Source organism: Watersipora subatra, chromosome 11 (assembly GCF_963576615.1).
Source record: "Watersipora subatra chromosome 11, tzWatSuba1.1, whole genome shotgun sequence".
NCBI classification, from domain to species: Eukaryota; Metazoa; Bryozoa; class Gymnolaemata; order Cheilostomatida; family Watersiporidae; genus Watersipora; species Watersipora subatra.
Genome location: NC_088718.1, coordinates 44,476,848 through 44,500,638, shown reverse-complemented (window position 1 = coordinate 44,500,638; position 23,791 = coordinate 44,476,848). Strand labels below are relative to the sequence as shown.

General features: G+C 35.8%; 2 protein-coding genes across 4 annotated transcripts in view; one reads left to right on the top strand and one right to left on the bottom strand.

The window, feature by feature from the left end:
• The first annotated feature begins 74 nt into the window (after nucleotides 1-74).
• LOC137408174 (uncharacterized) lies at nucleotides 75-10,768 on the top strand. The gene is made up of 8 exons (XM_068094574.1): nucleotides 75-159; nucleotides 486-665; nucleotides 1,093-1,196; nucleotides 2,896-2,969; nucleotides 7,206-7,648; nucleotides 8,075-8,660; nucleotides 9,222-9,361; nucleotides 9,762-10,768. The coding sequence occupies exons 2-8, from the start codon at nucleotides 492-494 to the stop codon at nucleotides 10,008-10,010; spliced, it is 1,770 nt and encodes a 589-aa protein (XP_067950675.1). The 5' UTR covers nucleotides 75-159; nucleotides 486-491; the 3' UTR covers nucleotides 10,011-10,768.
• Nucleotides 10,769-10,887: 119 nt separating this feature from the next.
• The window catches only part of LOC137408172 (protein-associating with the carboxyl-terminal domain of ezrin-like), a 41,431-nt gene continuing 28,527 nt past the window's right edge, over nucleotides 10,888-23,791 (bottom strand). For 2 of the 3 annotated variants that reach the window (XM_068094572.1, XM_068094571.1), the window contains exons 11-13: nucleotides 21,578-21,795; nucleotides 19,123-19,486; nucleotides 10,888-12,186 (exon numbers count right to left, since the gene is read on the bottom strand). In XM_068094572.1, the coding sequence (XP_067950673.1) occupies nucleotides 12,086-12,186; nucleotides 19,123-19,486; nucleotides 21,578-21,795 (683 nt within the window). In that variant the 3' untranslated portion in view covers nucleotides 10,888-12,085. The remainder of the gene's footprint in view (nucleotides 12,187-19,122; nucleotides 19,487-21,577; nucleotides 21,796-23,791) is intronic. The other variant, XM_068094573.1, reaches the window with a different exon arrangement.

The window sequence follows — 23,791 nt, the reverse complement described above, 5'->3', positions numbered from 1 at the left end:
AAATGTTGCAACCTTTTAAGCAAAGCTAAAATTGTTGTAGTTAGTCTTTCTTTTAAGAGTCAAGGTCACCACACTAGTTTTTGGTTGTTCCTCTGCTTTGTCACAGAATTATATAATTGTTTCTTGGCTAAACTGACTTCCAGCGCTTTGCATTAGGGGGTTAGTATATAAACTTTTAATTAGCTTAAGAAATAGATGCTAAGATTTTTCGCTTTACCATAGGGAGTGTAAGCTACCATCTGGTAGGCCTCCTACAGGTGTGCGTCGTTTTTTGTTTAGGTTTTGGTTGTTTTGAATAAGGTTGATGTGATGATATCTTATTGTAATATTTAGTGTTTGTACTGTATTTCTACCGAGTCAATTATTTAGTTGGTATATGTAGATATGTATTTTCGTTGGTAACCTCAACATCCAACAATATTTGTTTTCCTTTCAGCCTAAGTATATAAACTCTTGCTCATTTTAAAGATGTGTTATATTTTTAGGCTATAATGACCGACGTCGGAAAAAATGGAAAAGAAACGCAGATTAGTTTGACTGAAATGAAGTTGCTCATTACAGCTGTCATCTCCTTTGATCCTCAACAAATTGTCTCAGCATTCCTTGATGTTGAAAGACTCCGAGATTCTCTGCTCAACCAGCTAGGCAAAACATCCATCGCATCGGTGTGTTTTTTATAGTACATAAAGCTGAACCAATTAGCACTTACAAGAAGTTTTAAACTACCACAAGTTACACAGTCCATGACTGTCGCTATTAGTGTTAAACATTGTGTGTGTTAGCTTGCTCAGCAGTTCTAAGACTGCAAGATAATTTATAATAGTAATAATGACAAGTGCTTTGTTGTAAGGCTGCAAGATAACCTTCATATAGTGGCAAGGTTTTAGCGCTAAAGTTAGAAGTAATGATGTTATACTGAGAGGTTTTTCGTGCTAAGGTTACTAAGGTAACCTTGTTATAATGAACAAGATAACTGTATGATTGATAAGTATTTGATTTGCAAGACCAATGCTTAGTTGAAGTTCTCTTTTTTTTGACTGCCTATAGCACTGCAACCATCCACCATGTCTATACACATCCACCTCCTTGCAGGATTCAGGGCAGTCCGTCTCTCTCGCGGATCAGATGCAGTCAGCATTCCTCAGGCCAGACACTCCTCTGCAAACAAACGTATTTCAACATTCCATTACAACTGAGTAAGCATTACTTTTTGTACAAATTTTCTGACAAGAGTGGGGTTAGTTTAGACACGGCTGTTTATTAGCAAAGTAGAACAAGTTATTACCATTTAATGCAACAGTTAATACCATTTAATGCATTTAAGTGGAGCCATGGCCCTCTGCAGGTAGAATAAAATAAGAGTTATTACTTCCTACATATCATACCCACAAAAATACAAGTAGAATAAACAATCAAATCATATTTAAAAGTAAACATTGGCTGAACTTCGAAAGGTTGTTCTGGCAAATGATAGGTTGGATAGATGCATATCTAATAACTGTTGAAAATTGCACTAGAAGCACTTTTTGTTGCTAAACCAAATAGTGTGAAAGCTTGAGGGTAGTTTTTAGAATTTCAACAAAATAATAAAAAAAAAAAATTTTATAGCATAACCTATTAGGAGTTGAATAAGAAACACTTACCTTTTCAATGTGGAAATTTAGAAGTTGAGAGTTGCGTTTTTCTAGTGGCCGCAAGAAACAAATGTTTACGCGACCTTCTCGGTACACGTTGGCAGTAAATATTAATTGCGTGTAAATTACTACGCACTAACCGGATATGACGTGTTTATGTAGAAAAGATGATTAAGTTATGTATAATAGAGGCATGTACTAACCGGAGATTCCTGTTAATGCGCCCTAGATACCTAGTAGTGGGTAATAGTCCGAAAAGTACGGTACTCTATAACGTGGACACATGCACACATGCACACACACAGACAACGATTGCCGTTTATATAGTAGATACATGTATATACTAAACTAAAGATAATAATTTTACTATTCATGAACATGTATACTAATTAAAAAAATTATAATTTTTTTGCTATTACCAATCATTGTTTCATTACTTTTTTATCATTTCACCTAGCTATATTGCTTCAAAGTTTCTATGGCAGTTTTAGCTAGTAAACTAGATTCATGATTAGAAGTTGCGTTCACTTCTCAATTGTAGAAAGTGAGGAAAATCAATTGATCAATGCTCATCTTTAACTCCCAGAAACAAAGCTTTGAATTATTGGCTTGGCATACTTATGCTTTTGTTAAACATATGTTCTTTTTGTAATTTTACAGTCTCAATCTATACAACTCCAGGGGCTATATAGTGGCCATCGAGAACGGGCTCGTATCTCAAAGGTTATTCCTATTATCAACAAGCGGATAAGACAACACCATTTGTCTTATTGGCGTGTTCAAAAGCTGAGCGTATTGTTTTCTAAATATATAAATTTTATGGTTTATACTCTGATCTATTGAGACAGTAGCAAGAATCTATTGCAGTAATTTTCATAATTGAAGAGTTGATGAGAATCGAATACATACAAAGTTTCTTTACAGTTTTGTTGGGGGCTTGTATTGGTTAGTTCGCTTTCGTTAATAGAAGCATTTTTTACATCTCGATTGGGGACATGGCTAATCCTTGTATGATGTCTAATCATCATTGTAAGTGACCTTGCTGTGACCTTGCTATAGGCCTGCTCGATTTGCTTATCCTCATCTCATCGAAAGCTATCGATCTGTTCTTAATCATCAGCAGTGCCTTTATATGTATAGCTAATAATTATGTATTAGTTTTATTGCATTCTTTCGTTTAATTATTGATTAAATTGTTTAATTATTGGTTATCGATTCGTTTAATTATTAATTGTTTATTGTGATGTTTCACTATTTGCAGCGACAAAACTGAACAAAGTTCCTACATCCATTCACTTCCTGATAACAAAGATCTCCAAGCATCGCCAATACTTGGTTAGTAGACACAATAGTTTATAAATCAACCATTCTACATGTGAATATCCTATCTGTAACCCTCTCTAACACACCTAACATGTCTATCACTGAGCACGTGAAATGCATTCATTCAAGTTGTTACTTGGAGTTGTCTTCTGCTTGCCACTTAGCGATATGCCACTAACACGGAAATTACTCTATCGGTTAAGAGTCATTCCCAAGTGAATCCAACAAAAAAACTTTTTAGCATAGATCGAACGTATTTGTTATATTACCAGCGTATCATAGCCTACAATTATGAGCTATTTGTGTAAAGATATTGGGGCATGGGTTTCGAGGCTTCATCTTCAAACATGTTTATATGCTCGCAACAAACCTTTTCGACTTGGTTATTGCCCACTCGTTGCTAGCCTGATCGAGGCAAAACTATAATAGATTTTTGACACTTGTGAAGGTTATGAAATGGAAATTCATTGCAGAACCTGAAACCATTCCTATGAAATGAATCTATGGTATAGAGAATGGTAAGATGTTTTTGGGATAATTAATTTATAGTAAGTATAATAATTGAAGGCCACAATGCGAAAACCAGTGATGTCACATTTTGGGTTTTTGGAGTTATTGCTACCTTCCTGTAGTTTTGGCACTGTAGAATTGTATGGTGAATTAAAAAGTTGGAAAAACCAGTGTTGTGCTATGGAAATCTGTGTTTAGATTTTGTACTCAAATGATTAAACAGGAGATGTCCAAGTCGTAATATAGAAAAATCGGATAAGTCCAACAGCTAACCAATCAAAAAACGTTTTGTTCGTTAACGTGGCCTTGCATTGTTTATTATTACTTAGCTAGCATAAATGATCGATACGTAACTCGTGCTTGTTCGTTAAATTATTATTAAAAATGATGACATCTGGAGATAGATCTGAGTATTCACAATAAACAAAAAAGCCTAGAAAACAAAAAAAAAGATGGTAGTGCACAAAATAAGGCTAAAAAGCAAATTAAGGTTTCTAGCCATACAACAGGATAAAATTGCTTATGCAAATGGTCAAAATGCTTTGAAATTGTGTGTGCCGCTGACAGTCAGCAATTGTTTACTGATTTTAATCAATTTTATGCTACAAAGAATCAACAAGAAGCTTATTTATTTTTGCTAATAAACGTGTGTAAGGTGGAGAGAAGAAGGCTCCGTTGAAAGTCACATTGGTCCCGAAGTAGTGGAGTTAGATTTGTTCTGTGATGGTTACGCTGGACAGAACAAAAACTACACACTCATTCACTATTTTCGTTGGCTTGTGGATGAGAAAACCTTTGTTAACAAGATCACAATAAGCTATTTAATGTGTGGACATTCCTACGTGAAATGTGATTGAGACATGACTGCAGTGAGTTGCAAGTCAGATGTAGATCTACCGTCTGATTGGGTAAAGTTGTTTCAAAATGCTAGCAAACATCCTAAACCCTTTAATACAATTTATCTAAATTTATTGAATCTGCAAAAACCTAACTTCTAGAGTTAGAGTTCAGCTATTGTAGCTGCAAGTTGCAGGGATTTGTTGTGCAAAGCAGTATAGATAAACATGTATTATGCAGTTGTATGTCTACTTGATAGTCAGCATCTTCTGACTTGCTCCACAGATTATTTTCAGTGCCCATCCTTTTCAGACATGGCTGAACATTAATGTTATCATGTTTTATAAGAAACGGATCAGTCTCCAACCACTCATCTCTTCTAACTGAACATGTCTATATTATTGTATGCTTCTTAATGACTGCTGTTTAAAATTATCCAGGCTATTTTGTGATATTTATCTTCACTGAGGCTGTTCAACTTAATTGGCGCCTTCACTCCATGTTTGATTGACCTTAGTCAAGGTCAAATCAACTTTGGTACAGTTGTTCAATGGGGCTGCAGTCACATCTTGACATACAAAGCTAATCTGTTCAGATATTTCATATGTCAACACTTGTACGTTGAAGCCAATTTTTTATAAGAATATATGAAGTTATTTTACTTAATTCTATGGCTCAAAAACAATTATAAATATAGTAGGGGCTCCTCTAAACCTAGACTCCACTTAACGTAAGAATTTATTGAAATGTTTTGCGTAGCTCTATGTAAAAATTCCATACAACATAAAGTTTCAAGTCGGTACAAGTTGGCAAATTTCATTTGAATAACAAGAATCTCGTAGCTAGCCTTAAACATATCTTGGCACACTTGGGCGTATAGGGGTAGCTCTATTAATTGTACTGTATCTCTATTAATTGTACTTTATCTCTATTAATTGTACTTTATCTCTATTAATTGTACTTTATCTCTATTAATTGTACTTTATCTCTATTAATTGTACTTTATCTCTATTAATTGTACTTTATCTCTATTAATTGTACTTTATCTCTATTAATTGTACTTTATCTCTATTAATTGTACTTTATCTCTATTAATTGTACTTTATCTCTATTAATTGTACTTTATCTCTATTAATTGTACTTTATCTCTATTAATTGTACTTTATCTCTATTAATTGTACTTTATCTCTATTAATTGTACTTTATCTCTATTAATTGTACTTTATCTCTATTAATTGTACTTTATCTCTATTAATTGTACTTCATCTCTATTAATTGTACTTCATCTCTATTAATTGTACTTTATCTCTATTAATTGTACTTTATCTCTATTAATTGTACTTTATCTCTATTAATTGTACTGTATCTCTATTAATTGTACTTTATCTCTATTAATTGTACTGTATCTCTGTTAACTTGATAACTCTGTTAAAATTGATCTACCGGTCTGAATGTCACGCTTTCTCTTATTTTAATCGTGAACCCTGACGACAGATCGGCGGATGTACAGATGACATCGCTCTTATTATAATAAAGACATAAGTTTTTCTTTATTTTAGACCTACAAAGTTTGAATTTAAATTTTATGCAGAATAGCCTTGCTGTCTAAGAAAAGGAGAAAATTGATGTACATTGACATTCAAGCTGTGCGCTCCATTTAACTTACCATATTATAGAAGTACTGCAATCATGGACGCTAATAATACTATAGTAACACTACAGCCAATAATACTACAGTAACACTACAGTCAATAATACTATAGTAACACTACAGCCAATAATACTTCAGTAACACTACAGCCAATAATACTACAGTAACACTACAGCCAATAATACTACAGTAACACTACAGCCAATAATACTACAGTAACACTACAGCCAATAATACTACAGTAACACTACAGCCAATAATACTACAGTAACACTGCAGCCAATAATACTACAGTAACACTACAGCCAATAATACTACAGTAACACTACAGCCAATAATACTACAGTAACACTACAGTCAATAATACTACAGTAACACTGCAGCCAATAATACTACAGTAACACTGCAGCCAATAATACTACAGTAACACTACAGTCAATAATACTACAGTAACACTACAGCCAATAATACTACAGTAACACTACAGCCAATAATACTACAGTAACACTACAGCCAATAATACTGCAGTAACACTGCAGCCAATAAATAAAAATGTTAAGTTTAGATTTCCTTTTTTAACTGTCGAAGGGGTGAGTTTGGGATGATCTTATAACGAGTTAGGTAGTTTACATGTATTTCACAATAATAGTATAACATAAAATCCTTATAACATTATTTACGTTGAAGGAGCGTCCACTGTACTTGAAATAATAACATGAAACATTAAAACAAGGCCATTATATAAAATTATGCATCGCCAACTGTAAATATCTGAATTATGTGTAAAAACTAAATTAATAATTATGATAAACAATAAAAAGGTTTATCTTGTTAATTTACATTAGAGACAAGTAGAAGTAATCTCGGTAATGTGTAGGTTTGGTGGTGAGGTTAATAATAGTAATAAGGCATAGCTTACTGTAACTTATACTGAATATAATTTGAATTATTCTATAAATGTATTTTTGTGAATTTATTGTTCAATTTTACCAGCTCTATACTTATATTATTTGAAGTTGTTTTCCGTTTGCTGATGAGCTGATCTGATGGTATATTTTGAGAGCATAAATCTTTCCTTATGTGTTCCTGTCTGATATATAATATTCCTTATGTGTTCCTGTCTGATATATAATATTCCTTATGTGTTCCTGTCTGATATATAATATTTGTCTGAACTAAGCACTAGTTGACATGCTCATCATTTTAAATAAGATACGATTTAAAAAACTCAATCACATCCTTGTTTACAGACTCCATGCATAATGACACAGAAATCCCAGCTGCAATAGCTAAAACTATGCTGCCAGCCCTCCCATCACATCACTCATCTACGAGCATCAACACAGAGCCACCTGTTACTAGTGTCACCACGGTAGCGTCTAGTACCTCAGGCGACCCCCTCACAACAGTGCATTCTGCTACTTGCGGGAAATCTTGTGATCAGGAGACACCCGTAACTGCTGACAATGGCTTGTCAGTTGCTGCTGTGGATTCTGAAATTAGTAGTAACTCGGTGACACCTGTCAGCTTGATGCAGCCTCTCAACATTATACGAAGCGCTAATCTAACGTCCATCAATAACAGTTTGTCAAAGAAAAGCAGCCGGCTTGATAAGATGTTAAGGAACCACCTAACAACGAATTCATCAACCCATTCCGACAGCAAGCGTAGGCATGAACTCTGCACTCAGCAGGTGAAAATCCTTGGCTCTCTGGCCACAATATGTAAGATAGGATAACTCCATTTACTGTTTTATCTGAATCAAGTGCAGTTTGAAGCAGTTTGTAGCATAGGATCTGTAAGTGTGAATACAAATCGGACTCAGGATGAAAAGTTGCAGTAATTGTCATGCTTTGCGCGTATGAAATACTTGGAAGAATCTTTTAGCGACACCTTGCCTGTTGAATCTATAAATAATATTTAATAATATAAAAACTTTTGGTGCAGACACTAAGAATTCTGGTTCAAGAGTGCTTGAGGTCTCATCCATATTTGCTCTGTTATTTTGTCTGGCAAAAGAGGTTTTTACTGGGTAAAACTGGCCATATTCAACATTCTTTTACAAGGAAGTGATTTTCTTAGGTGTGGTCTTTTCTACTTTCTCTTCTCTCACCTCCAGGTGCACGATGCAGTGGAACAGTCTTCAGTCATTCCCCGGCAGCGGAAAAGAAAGAGCGCTGCACCTCGCTATAACCCCTACCAGCCAGTGTATCAGCCAGTTGCGCAATGTGATGATTCCATCTCCGACAGCAGCCATAATGTCAGCAGTAAGATAGCCATGCTGCTTGACAATCAATCATCCAATGCACAGCACAGTTCTGCTTCAGGTGTCATTTTAAACAGTACATGCTCTGATCTCACTCGGCCTCAGCCCGCCGCATCACTAGTTGAGTCCCTTAATGCCAATGTGGAACTCATGGCAGCTGCTGACCGCTTGCTTCCGCCATGCGGTCCTTTTGTCACCCATTCGCAGTCTGAGCTGCGTCCGACGCATCCACACAATGCTGACTTGGATTACCAGCTGTCCGCGATTGGCTACACGGACAATATAGAGCTGCCGAGCTTAATGTTAGAGGAGTCGGGACTGACTGATGTGTCGCTTTTCTCCGAAGTCACGCAGGACAGGACCTGCTTGCTAGAGAGTAAAAAGGTGAAGACAAAAGCGAAGAAAGGCAGACCGAGCAACCTTAGTAAGATAAAAACTGGTAGGTGAATGTTAGTAGCTTGCTAAACACAGCATCTGACAATTTTGTACAAATACAGATACTTGGAAATTATCGAGCAAACCGTGAATTCTACATTATCATGCTTTGCTTGCGGGAAGCAGCAACTGATAGTGTTAGAAATGTATAATTCCTGTTCGAATAAGTGACATTTAATATATTAAGCATTTTTAACATACCTACTTGATATTGAGCATGCCATGACATCTTAGGGTACAGTATATTTTTAGCTCCCGAGTAAACAATATGGTTTATGCTCTTTATGTAGCAAATAAAACTCTAACACCCTGGTCATTTGTTGCTCACAGCCATGCAAATAGGACTGCTATGGCTATTTGATAAAGCCTGCCCCTGTGTCTCATTAAACAAAGACCATTATCTTTTAAGGAATAGCAAGCTGTAAACATAGTTGCATACCAAGTTTAAAAACTTTCATTTGTATTCGTTCAGATAATTGTTTGTTGCACTTGTTGTTGCTTCCATCATTGCTTTTTCTCAAGACATCATTGATAGAGGCCTGGATGATTGTGATTCTTTTCTTAGACAATGTTCTTGACCTGTCAACGACCTTTAAATCTGAATGTGAAACCAAGTCTGACAGCGCTCTTCTGCGGCTCCGGTGCCGGCGGTGCAGCGAGCGATTCACATCCAAGTCGGATTATCAGCTTCATCTAAAATCTCAGGTAATTTTTATTTTTTCTCTGCTCCATATGAAACAGTAATAAGCATGGTTGTATAGAACTGGTGCCTTTATTATGTTCTTAATTATGTTCCTAGCAGAACAGAGCAGCACTGTTCTGAATTTGGGAAATTTAACAATAAGTTTATAGTGAATAGATCAATCATTTTGGTTGATGGTTTTATTAGCAGTTGAAGATGCAAACAAAACGGACTCGATTTTGTGTTATGATAGCCTATAAATCTATATAGGCTAGGTCAGAGGCGGTATCACTATGTACCTGAATGCATTAAGCACTTCTACCACACTCCTTCTGTTTTACTCATTTGTAAAAGGCTATGCATCCTCCAACCCAATCTTTTTTGGTGACTCACATCATTTTGGCCATCTCATTTGTATTTTAGATTTGTTCTACTGGTTTCACACAGACCTACACTTGCCAGGCCTGCGGCTATTGCGCACTTACTCGCCAGCGACTCATTGTACATATGCGCACACACAGCGGGGAACGACCCCATCGCTGCCCTTTTTGCAGCTATGCCGCCACTCAGCAAGCCCCGCTCAAGAGGCACATGCAAAATATCCATCTTAAAGCTGGTGCTGTCTCCTTGACTGCTGCCAAACATCCATCCAATCCTCCACTCGCGTCTTGAACGGACTACATGATCTCTTTAAAAACCCATCCTTTGTGCAATAGTTTTTCTTGTAGTGGGATTGCCTTGGTTTTTTAGCTTTTATCCTATTTGTATTGTTTAAAGTATCACATAAGCTAGTTTCTCTCCTAGTTAGGAACCCCGGCTAAGAGATATTCAATATGAATTTAAGCAGTAAAGCACAAGTACAGTTACGCGTGTACTAGCACCATTAACATTAAAGATTGAACAATGGTGAAACTTTCTGTTTCTGAATATCATTCATATTTTTATATGGAGGGTATGGTCTTAAAAGTCAGCATTCTTGTATCTGATACAAATTGGCTGCATTCGATTTTCGTACTCCATGCGTATCCTACCAACAATATCCTTCCATTAGCGTTTTGCAGTACAGTGGTAAAAGTATCACTTCAGTAACCCTCACTGTGTCATCGGCTAGTAGATGTACTACTTGGCTAGTAGATGTACTTCTTGGCTAGTAGACGTACTACTCGGCTAGTAGATGTACTTCTTGGCTAGTAGACGTACTACTCGGCTAGTAGATGTACTACTCGGCTAGTAGATGTACTACTCGACTAGTAGATGTACTACTCGACTAGCAATTGTTCTACTCAACGGTTTTTCTTGTTTATTTACCTGTGACTTTGGCCATTAATGTTTCTAGTATTTTTGTATATATCATATATGTAACGACATTGTAGAAATGTACAGGTCTTAGCGTAGGTGACATGCAATTGTAATAAATATCGTCTAATGAATTGAATTGTCACATGTTCACAGCCTCACATCACCGATGTGTTGATAAATTATAAGATATCGTTTGAGATTGAGTGTTGTTACACCTTGAACAACATCGGCTGTTCTTTGGCCATACCCTTCCAATTTCTTATTTGTATAGGCCTCGCGGTCGCCAGGTTGTTCATAAGGGTGTTGATAAATGTGGTAGCTGTCAGCAAAACTGGTTAAATTGTTAACTTCATTGTGAATTTCAAAGAAGAAAAAATAATTTGATACAATCTTGTTTAGTGTTTTACTCCAGTTTTAGGAGATTCTGCAAGCGAGCCACACATCTCACAACTTATGTAAAATTTACAAAGAGCTCCATGACTTTTGAACCTGCTGTTTACTGGCGTACTGTTGACTGGCGTACTATTGACTGACGTACTGTTGACTTGCATTCAGTGCATTTAATAGGAAGTAAAACGGCTTGAACATTTTCCTATCAATGGGTTGCCTACTTTGTCACATGGATTGAGCGCATTTTGTTATATGAAAAACATTCTAGCATGCTATTTTCAAGTACTAACTTTGAATGGAGTTAGTCTGCCTATTGAATTTTAAGCATTTTTGAACATGTGGAACATTTTCAGTTACTGCATTCTGATTGTTAGCAACGGTAAGTGTTGACGAAGACACTATGTATGTTTTTTTCATCAACTAACAATTATCTTGCACCCATGAAATGTACCCTGTACCTGTACTCACAGGCTTTAGTACTTTGACTAGCTAATTTGACAGAATGACATTAGAACTTATGTGAGCTTGAACAATCTGCCACTGTATAATGCCGTTTTGTTTTCATTCAAGTTTTTATTGTTTTTATGCAAGAACATACAAACACACTTGACTATTTTGTTGAAAGCAGATCTGGAAGTGACTATGTAATTATCTATACAATGAACAGTAGGACAGCTTCCAAAAAATCTATAGCATGAGAAAACTAATACAGATGTACAAAAATAATTGATTTGTTTAGTGTGTACATAATCGCACAAAAACAGAAAAGACCAGATACAATTGCCTTAGTCTTAGCTAAAGTAAGTAACGTGGTAAAGGAGGGGAAGTATATAGGTTGTCCTCTCTGTTCATAGTTATAATTATGGCTAATAAAGACAATGCATGGACGCACAACTCAGTAAATTCGAAAGAATTCATAACAACTATACAACATGTAATATTAGGGAAAAATAGCATGACACACCACTTTGTTGCGACTGCAAATATTGTAAAAATAGATAACTTGGTAAAAGAATTTTGAGCTTTTGACAGATGTTTGTTGAGACCTATCAAAAAGTTCACCAGCCAGACCAGTCGTCCTCATCCCAGCCGTTCTTAATCTCACTAGAATCGGCCAGCGCATGGGCAAGGTTAATCGCTGACTTATTTGTTGACTTGGCTGGAAAAAGAACCAAGCTTGACATAAAAGTGATCATGAACCCAAACAAGTAATCATGAACCCAAAGAAGTAATCATGGAACCATAGAAGTAATCATGGAACCATAGAAGTAATCATGGAACCATAGAAGTAATCATGGAACCATAGAAGTAATCATGGAACCATAGAAGTAATCATGAATGGAACCATAGAAGTAATGGAACTATAAAAGTAACCATAGAAGCAATCATAGAACCACGGAAGTAACATAACCATAGAAGTAATCATAGGAACATAGAAGTAATCATAGAACCATAGAAGTAATCATATAACCATAGAAGTAATGGAACTATAAAAGTGATCATAGAAGTAATCATATAATCATAGAAGTAATCATATGACCATAGAAGTAATCATGGAACAAAAGAAGTCCTCATGGAACCATAGAAGTAATCATGGAACCATAGAAGTAATTATAGAACCATGGAAGTGATCATGGAAGCTTGGAAATAATCATGGAACATCCTGAATTGCAAACAAATACTGTGCCAACTATGAAGATAAACAAACTTATATGAAACTAGCATATTCATATGACACAAACTTAGTCATACGAGACTAACATAGTCATATGAGGTTAACATATTCATGTAAGACAAACACATTCATATGAGAGCACCAGTAATAACAGAGCAATATAGACAGCGATATTAGACAGTCCAACATAGACAGCGATATTAGACAGCAACATAGACAGCGATATTAGACAGAGCAACATAGACAGTGATATTAAACAAAGCAACATAGACAGCGATATAAAACAGACCAACATAGACAGCGATATTAGACAGACCAACATAGCCAGCGATACTAGACAGAGCAACATAAACAGTGATATTAAACAAAGCAACATGACAGCGATATAAAACAGACCAACATAGACAGCGATATTAGACAGACCAACATAGACAGCGATATTAGACAGAGCAACATAGACAGCGATATCAAACAAAACAACATAGACAGCGATATAAGACAGACCAACATAGACAGCGATATTAGACAGACCAACATAGACAGCGATATTAGACAGACCAACATAGACAGCGATATTAGACAGAGCAACATAGACAGTGATATTAAACAAAGCAACATAGACAGCGATATAAAACAGACCAACATAGACAGCGATATTAGACAGACCAACATAGACAGCGATATTAGACGGAGCAACATAGACAGCGATATTAGACAGAGCAACATAGACAGTGATATTAAACAAAGCAACATAGACAGCGATATAAAACAGACCAACATAGACAGCGATATTAGACAGACCAACATAGACAGCGATATTAGACAGAGCAACATAGACAGTGATATTAAACAAAGCAACATAGACAGCGATATAAAACAGACCAACATAGACAGCGATATTAGACAGACCAACATAGACAGCGATATTAGACGGAGCAACATAGACAGCGATATTAGACAGCAACATAGACAGTAATATTAAACAAAGCAACATAGGCAGCGATATAAAACAGACCAACATAGACAGCGATATTAGACAGACCAACATAGACAGCGATATTAGACGGAGCAACATAGACAGCGATATTAGACAAAGCAACATAGACAGCGATATTAGACAAAGCAACATAGACAGCGATATTAGAAAAAGCAACATAGACAGCGATATTAGACAGAGCAAAGGGTAACATAAGACAAACACTGGGTTTCCACGCTTCGAATGAATTCGGAGTTGACCTCTGCTGATGAATTCGCACCCTACCGTTTCGATGATTCAGAGTTGCACTTTATCAATTTTCCAAGACTAGCGATGTACTCCTCTAAACAGAACTTTTTAAAGTAGACTCGCTCACAGGTCACGGTCACTTTTCAATTCGGGCTTTGTACACTTGTTGCACTAATTCAGACAGGATACCTGATCAGAATTTTCTCTATTTATACTTGTATTTATAAATCTAAGTTTTTCTGCCATCTGTCATTCGTCTGTCCAACTATAGCGTATGAGTATTAACAACGAAAAATCACTTCGTACGAGATTTGAACTCATGACATTCAAATCACAAGTCTACTGACAAGTGTGCTAACCATAAGGATTAGCCATTCTTATTACATGCATCACTCTTACCATATATTGCATATCCTCTTTCACGATTGCATATGCTATATTATTAACTAGTACAGTGCGCCCTCGGACTACTATGCCCCTGTTGTAAGATTTTTCTCGCCTTACTTTATGGAACATGATGCTTTTTCGTCCACCTTGATTCTTTTTCACCACACAATATCAACAGAAATTTCTCTCGAATTAAAATTTGGCAGGCAGTGTATTGATGACAAAATAACGAAAATGCCGATATGCTATTCACGGAAATCCCTCCCAGAAAATCCCTCGCCTGAAAGAAATTTTCGAAAGCCTGAAAGAGATACGATGCTTGCTATCTCAGTTCAGCATTATTCCTTATAAGTTATAGCAAAAACCAAACCAAAAAAAGATAAGTTTTAGCCGATAAAAGTTTAAAATAAGATAAAAGAACTTTTTAAAAATAAAAGCCGATAAGTTTTAAGTGATAAAATTTTAGCCTATGACAAAGTTGAAGGTTAGTTTAGTAAAATACATACTGAAACTTAGCTTCAAGTATTTTGTTTAGTAAGCTAAAATCATTCAAATTTAATTCATGTTATACGTCTGTCTCGAAAGTAAGAACTCTCCACAGTACATACTGCACGTAGTACATTGTAATGTTACATTTTATAGCAGATCATAACAACTTAATACACTGAAGTTAGCGTAAGTAAATGTAGTTGCTAAGGTTAACATATTGTTTTGTTACTAATTTTTAATATGCAATGTACGCATATAAAATTTAGAGGATTTTTACCAGGGGTGGTGGCATTAGATAATTACTATGGGTTTCTATACCACTCTATATGACACTTTCGCCTTACGATGCCAACACTGAAACCAATTAAAATCATATAATTGTATACCAAACAATTTTTTATTGTAATCGTAGCAAAACATACTATATTTAGCCATTACTTGCAAAAATGTAATTATTTCACATTTACATTTAAACACCTTTACAGCTGTTTTATTTTTTCTATTAATTTATTTAAACAGCACAAAACACTTTTCTCATAATATGAAGTTTGAAAGTTAGAATGGTAACTTTTATTATATGTTACATAAAAATAAGTTTTTTGTGCAAAGACCTTGTTATTACTCGGACAACGCCAGTATTCAACTAGTTATTAATAATATTAACGTACCTCTATATTACTAAACAGCAACGAAATTTACTAGGCCTACTTGTTATACAGTTAGTACTTCACTTCGAAGAACGCATGAATGACAATATCTTTTAGTAAAAGTTTTCTATGCTAAAAGAGTTAAGGCTAGGAAGAGGTCAGCACAAGTGCAGTTGGAATCTGTACAATTGGTAAGTGCAGTTAATTAATGAATCTATCTATGTATATATATTTCACATATGCGAATAATTATATTGAGTAAAGACTGAGGAATCTATATGCCCTACAAGATGAAATTATTTGATGGATTTAATAATTTGCGAATTCGCGTACTGTCAATTCCGCGAATTATTTAAATCCGTGAATAATTTGTTTTACTTTTCAACACAGGGGAGAGTAACTACTACCTCAATTAAAAACTAACCGCTAGGCAGTGTTAGTAAACGTAGCTGAGTTCCCAAACTCGTTTAAAGTCATCGCCGGGGCTTTGAGTTAAGCCCATTGCCAATGCATCACACTTCTTTACGAAATGATTCAAGGTTGCCACAAGTTATTCGGAATTCAGCAGTGTCATCATTGCAAAAATCTTTCCTGCAGTTCTTTACGTTGAAAAAACATATAGCTTACCACAAATGGTTGGTTTACCAAAGGCCTTCAAATCGATGAGTATTTATGAAGACCTCTGGTTGCAGCCAAAAATGTATAGCTTAGCATGATCGCCATAAATTTCCTAGTTAAATAGAAACCTAAAGGCATGGTATACGCACGTGAAGGTTTTACTCTATTGTTAGTTGCTTTCACGGATTAATTTATTCGGGAATGTGTTAATCCGTGAAGAATTTAGTCCACAAATATGCATGAAAAGACAATTCTCACGAAGTTTAATTCCGCCAATAATTTCGTCCTGTAGGGTATATATTTCACAAAGTTTGTGTGTATTTCTGTCGCTGTGTATGTCCAGCTATAGCTATTAAAATATTGGATTAAAAGTTAGCTGGTCGCTGTATTTAAACTCACGGTGATTACACACACAATCTTCCAATACATGCTCTTAATCACTGAGCTAAACAGACTTTATATATGTGTTGCACTCATTATATAGTGTATACTGTACACATACGGCGCAAAAGTGCACGCCAAATGTGCACTTTTGATTATTAACTAATATTACCTTCTGCATTTGTTGTTTTTTCAAAATGTTGAAAAACTAATTTTTTGCTACCATTTTTTTAAAATTTGTAATTTGTAAATGTGCCGTTTCAATTTCAAATGTGGGTTAGACTTCTATTTCTAGTTTTTCGTAAGGTTTGATTGCTAAATTGGTAAGGGAAAATATTTTTCACTCGGGACAATTGTATTATCTCGAGTGAGAATAGCCTCTACATTCTCTCTCCGTTCGATCAGACAAAGTACCGGACAAAGACAGTCCGATATCTCATTTTTACATTTGTACCAGTATCGATAAGTACCAGTATTGTCGTATTCAAGGTTTTGATGGATAGCTTCTGGTAGAACAGTAACATTTTTTATACAGACACTTCTATGCAAGAATTGTTATTATTAATTCAACATATTCAGGATTTTTATTTTGTTTTCACAGTTCGTATCAATTGTATCATTACCGAATCATCTTTTATTGTAATCGTAGCAAAACAGACTTAATTTAGCTGTTACTTGCTAATTATTTCACATTTACATTTAAACACTTTTACAGTTGTTTTATATTGTTTCTTAATTTATTTGACCTGCACAAGACATTTTCCTCATGATATGAAGTTTGAAAGTTACAGTTGGTTGACAAAGTTTAAAAACATTTACAGTTGCTTCATTTTTTTCTCTAAATTTATTTAAATTGTACAAAACACTTTTCTCATGGTATGAAATTTGAAAATTAGTATGCTAATTGTTATTATATGTTAAATAAGAATAAATTTTCTGTGCAAAGACTTGTAGGCTATTACCCGATCCTAATCGCCGGGCATTCATCTAGTAAGGTGACAAAGGTAACAAAATATAAAGGTAATTATCTCCTCGTTGTCGTAAGAGCAATCTATCGTTGGCAGTAGTAGTTAGAATATACCCGGGTGGTAGTGTGATGAAATACATCACATTTTTTCCCTATACTGGGGAGAGCTTCACTGAGTATTATTGATCCAAATCCATCTGCAGTGAGCGTTCCTGTGACGTTGAATAGTAGGCTCACTGTGAATGCATTTGCACAAATTTTGCGGAGCGGAATAGCGTCAAATCCATTCAGATTTTCCTATGTTTATAGTTCGGAGTGAAAGCAACTCCGGAGCCATTCGAAGCATGGAAACCCAGTAAATGTAGTAAAAGATAAGATTGTGGAGAGGGTGATATAAACCGGTGAAGAGGGAGACAGGAGACACAATAGGACCCATTTCTATTGTGAACTATGTCTATAGTGAACTATGGCTATACTGAACTATGGCTATAGTTCACTATGGCTATAGTGAACTATGTCTATAGTTCACTATGGCTATAGTTCACTATGGCTATAGTGAGCTATAACTAGAGTGAATCATAGCCATAGTAAACTATGGTTATAGTGAACTATGGCTATAGTGAAATATGGCTATAATGAACTATGTCTATAGTAAACTATGGCTATAGTGAACTATGGCTATAGTGAACTATGGCTATAATGAACTATGGCTATAGTGAACTATGTCTAGATAGTAAACTATGTCTATAGTGAACTATGGCTATAGTGAACTAGGACTATAGTGAACTATGGCTATAATGAACTATGGCTATAGTGAACTATGGCTATAGTGAACTATGGCTATAGTGAATTATGGCTATAGGAAACTATGGCTACAGTGAACTATGTCTATAGTGAACTATGGCTATAGTGAACTAGGACTATAGTGAACTATGGCTATAATGAACTATGGCTATAGTTCACTATGGCTATAGTTCACTATGGCTATAGTGAGCTATAACTAGAGTGAATCATAGCCATAGTAAACTATGGTTATAGTGAACTATGGCTATAGTGAAATATGGCTATAATGAACTATGTCTATAGTAAACTATGGCTATAGTGAACTATGGCTATAGTGAACTATGGCTATAATGAACTATGGCTATAGTGAACTATGTCTAGATAGTAAACTATGTCTATAGTGAACTATGGCTATAGTGAACTAGGACTATAGTGAACTATGGCTATAATGAACTATGGCTATAGTGAACTATGGCTATAGTGAACTATGGCTATAGTGAATTATGGCTATAGGAAACTATGGCTACAGTGAACTATGTCTATAGTGAACTATGGCTATAGTGAACTAGGACTATAGTGAACTATGGCTATAATGAACTATGGCTATAGTGAACTATGGCTATAGTGAATTATGGCTATAGGGAACTATGGCTACAGTGAACTATGGCTATAGTGAATTATGGCTATAGTGAACTATGTCTATAGTAAACTATGGCTATAGTGAGCTATGGCTATAGTGAGCTATGGCTATAGTGAACCATGGCTATAGTCAAACAGCTATACCTAACACTTGTAAAGTACACTGCAGTACAGTACAACCATGTACTGTAGTCTCAATCTTTTTTTTGGCTATTTTATCACAAGCTTCATGAGCAAAAAATAAAAAGGGTAAATGAGAAAACAGAAATGCTATGATGACTTACAAGAAGACGTTTCTTCTGCCATGTTTGTTGATTGGACGCTTGCTTTCTGGGTGCCTAGAGTCGGTGTCATTCCAGCGAAAAAATCTATTTCCTCCACCTCCTTGCCAGAACCAGTCTTGATGTCCAATTTGGAAAAATCCCTGTTTATCTTTGTCTCCTTTTTGGTGACTTTAGAAACAGAGTGTAGAGATAAAGGTTTTATTGTATCCTGATCACGCTTGTGGTTAGGCGTAGGTTGACTAGCTACTGACTTTGGAGGGCTGACGGGTGTCTCCCAATCGGAGTTGTCATCTTCTGTCGTGAGAAACTCACTCGGAACAGGGCTGCTCTCTACTTCCTCTTCCTCCTCCTCTTCCTCCTCTTCCTAGCAGCAATAAATCTAGGGTATTTTCACCAAAACTAGCAGCATATTGGTTACGGCCAAATGCGCCAAAATTTTCAAAAGTTTTGACCAAAAAACGAACTATATGACAAACACAAAAATATATGGTTATAACTCACAGAATTGTCAAAGCTGCGCATGCAACCCGAAATCATCGACGAAACGCTTTCAACTGGTTGAACAAATTATTTGCGAGCGTGACTTTAGCAGCTATCGTGATTGATGTGGTGCGAGACACATATAGCAATACGCAAGAAAAATACCAACGCAATTCAAGATAGTAAATACGATGAAATTGATTAGATTGTGCTAGAGATGGCACTTCTTTTTAATCATTTGCCTTGTATTTACTGTGTTGAATTGTGTCGGTATTTTTCTTGCATGTCATTATATGTGTTTCAGACTAGACCAATCATGAAAGCTGCTAAAACGGTTTTCGGTAAAACTGATTTCGATGTGCAAGCGCAGCTTTGACAAATCGTTGAGTTTCAGCCAAATATTTTTGTGATGCTGGTTTATTTCGTGATTTCGACCGAAGCATCCGAAAATTTTGACCGAAACATCCGAAAATTTTGACACGTGTGGCCATACCTTATAAAAGCTAATCTTGACAGAACAGTTTAAGCAGTCTAGTCACTCCCATAGCTAGGAGTCAGGGCCAAAGTATTATCAAAAAGCTAGAAACAAAGGGGTAAGTAGCATCATGTTCGATCATGAAGATATCAGATTTCCTAATACACTTTGTGTGAATTAAAACCTCTAGATTGAAAGTTTGTTCAAAGATTGGCTTTGTATGTCAAACACTTTGTATGTCAAACACTTTGTGTGTCAAACACTTTGTATGTCAAACACTTTGTGTGTCAAACACTTTGTATGTCAAACACTTTGTATGTCAAACACTTTGTATGTCAAACACTTTGTATGTCAAACACTTTGTATGTCAAACACTGTATTTCTTTTCATTCCTCAGCCCAAAAACCCATTGAAGCGCACAATCAGGTATCATACATAGTAATCGAATATATAAAAAATCTCAAAATAAAAACTACAAATAAAAATATAACAATATACATACATGTATATAGTTTTCATTTATCTCAAAGAAACTGGCTTTTTAGACTTGGAATGTCCAGCATTGCTTTCCCATGCCAGGGTATCAAAGTGAAATCCCAAACAAAAGGCAGGCATCGTCATATTATTAAAAATGTCCCGCGCGTCACAAATACTTCTACTCTTGTATTGACTATAAGAGAAAAGCAAAATTTATTTCAGAGTGAATAGCAAAGTTTGAGAGAAAATGACCCATTGTCCCACGCGTCACACGATACCAGGAAAATCTACTCGCACACCCAATATCATCATGAGAGATTATTTCATTATAAAAATTTTGTTTTATATTATTAAAAGAAGTGTGCAGCAAGTCTGATGGCAACTACCCAAACATTAAATTAACTTACTGCATAGATTTATCTCGGTTATATATACTATTACCCTAACAGTCTAGTTCGCCGTGAGAAATCGTCATTTGTGTCGATAAAGCACCGATAACAACTAGCTGCGCAATTATTCGATTAGAGTATTTTCAACTCGTGCCATTCAGGTCTACTGATTTAAATGTCATGAGTTGGAGTATCATCAAAATCAATTTTTTATCATAACCTTGAACCTGCTCGACGAATAATTTAATAGTTTAGTTCGATTAGATTTAATTTGACTAGATTTGATTTAGTTTAATTTGTATGTAAAGGCACCACTCATATTTTAATTTTTATATAAAAGAGACGTTGGTATTTTAATTTGTATGTTGAGGCGCTGCTCATAATTTAATTTGTATGTGGAAGCGATGCGCATATTTTAACTTGTATGTAGAAGCGACACTCGTATTTGAATTTGTATGTTGAGGGAATGTTCATATTTTAATTCATATGTTAAAGCAACGTTCATAGCTTAATTTGTATGTAGAAGCAACACTTGTATTTAAATTTGTATGTTGAGGCAATACTAGTATTTTAATTTGGATGTTGAGGAGACACTCATATTTAGATCTGTAGGAAGAGGCTACAGTAACTAGACAGCCAGTACCTGAGAAGTAGAGCGTACTGGAGACCCTGGAAGAGACTCTGAGAGTGCGGCTCCATGCGCAGTCTCAATGTTATTCGATCTTGTCTGAACATCAGAGAGACTCTCCCTCAGACCATCGACTGGTTCTTCAAAGCAATTACTGCTGCCTTTGCTACTTGTACTTAATCGTCTCTCTACATCCATTTTCTTCACACCCAGTTTAGGTCTCTCTGTACGATATTATCACTGCGTTTCATACCATGTCATCTTTTGTACCAACATATCATGATAGATACCTGCCTAGATACTGCCTAGATCAAACTACAACTTAGGTACGTAGATCTCAACCCTGGCTGAACATTCAAAAGATTAAAGAACTCATCTAGCCCAGCGAAACTAGAAAAACACCTGAGCTGTATGAGATTGAACCGGTTTCTATGGCAATCAATAGACAAAATTAAAATGTGGAAAGTAGGATTTTTACAGCTTCCTTTTACCGTTATTATTTTTAATGCTATTTTCCATTTAAAAAAACATTTTTTAACCATGCCATTTAACTTTGGTAGAACAACATAACGCTATCGACAGAACTTTATCGATCATTATCATGCTATTAAATGCTTAGAGAGAACATAACTTTTACTACCACCAAAGCAAATGCATGTCTCTATTTATATTTATTATTTTAATTTATAATTTATAAAAGAGGGTATATATATATATATATATATATATATATATACTATATGTTATATAGTATATACGAGGGGCGATCGTAAAGTTCCAGGAATTGTCTCAGTACACAAAAACCGTTAATCGTAATTACCTAATTTAAACTGTCCCCTTCAAAGTAATCGCCTGAGCTTGCTATGCACTTATCCCATTTGTGTTTCCACTGATCCATGCAATGCTGGAAATCACTTTCCGTGAGGCTTCGGAGTTGTCTCATCACATTTTCCTGAATAGTTGGTATGTTGTCAAATCTTTCACCTTTCATTGTCAATTTGATTTTGGGGAATAGGTAGAAATCACATGGTGCTAAATTAGGTGAATAAGGGGGATGGTTAAGCACAGTCGCCTTATTTTTTGCCAAATACTGACATACCATCAATGAGGTGTGAGCCGGAGCATTGTCATGGTGTAGGTACCAGTCACCTGAAAGCCACAAATCTCGACGTTTCCTTCTGATACTGTCTCTAAGTCTTATCAGAATGTCTTTGTACCATGCTGATTCACAGTTTGACCATGTGGCAGAAATTCAGAGTGTATCACACCTCTAATGTCGAAAAATGTTATCAGCAGCGTTTTTACATTTGAGCGAGACATTCTAGCTTTTTTAGGCCTAGGAGAGCCAGGGGATTTCCATTGAGAACTTTGTGATTTGGTCTCTGGGTCATATTCATAGACCCAACTTTCATCCCCAGTCACAACTTTTGAAATAAAGTCAGGATCTTGTGTTAAAGCATCTTTTAGTTCGATACAACAGCTAACTCTTTTTTCTTTTTGGTCGTCAGTGAGCAGTTTGGGTACCATCTTTGCAGAGATCCTTCTCATGCCTAAATCTTCAGTGAGAATAAAATGACATGTACCGTAAGAAAGCCCACTTTCTGCTGATATAGTCAATCGCCTATCTCCCATTACCTGCTGCCTCACAAGGTCTGTGGCAGTTGTGGTCCTTGAAGTTGCCGGTCTGCCCATGCGGTCATCATCTTTAGCACTTGTTCTTCCCTCTCTAAATCTTTTGTGCCATTCATAACAGGCTGTTTTCTCAAGGGCAGAGTCTCCATAAGCTGTCCGTAACATTTGGAGCGTCTCAGCACCGGACTTTCCAAGTTTAACACAAAATTTTACACAAACGCGTTGCTCTTCTACTTCAATCATTTTCGAAAAATTCGACGAACGATAAAAAATGACCTTGACATTGCCTACTATAACTTCATTGCAGGTGCTCTGACAAGCGTAAAACTTTGGCTATAGGGAGATTCCGTGTTGCTTAGCAACATGGAACAATCAAAACAACTGCACATGGTCTTATATTTGACTAGGAAAACGATTCCGGGAACTTTATGATCACCCCTCGTATATACTATATATATATAGTATATATATACGTATTATATATGTATATATATAATATGACAGACAAGTGCAGGCACACAGAGAAGTGCAGGCAGATGTATGCATAAGGTTAGTGTGGACAGACAGGTTACATGGAATTTAAATGCA

Coding starts and splice junctions, on each gene's coding strand:
- LOC137408174 (XM_068094574.1), top strand. CDS start 492: ATGACCGACGTCGGAAAAAATGGAAAAGAAACGCAGATTAGTTTGACT. Junction 8,661..9,221: donor CCTTAGTAAGATAAAAACTG/GTAGGTGAATGT, acceptor TTCTTTTCTTAG/ACAATGTTCTTGACCTGTCA. Junction 9,362..9,761: donor AGCTTCATCTAAAATCTCAG/GTAATTTTTATT, acceptor TTTGTATTTTAG/ATTTGTTCTACTGGTTTCAC.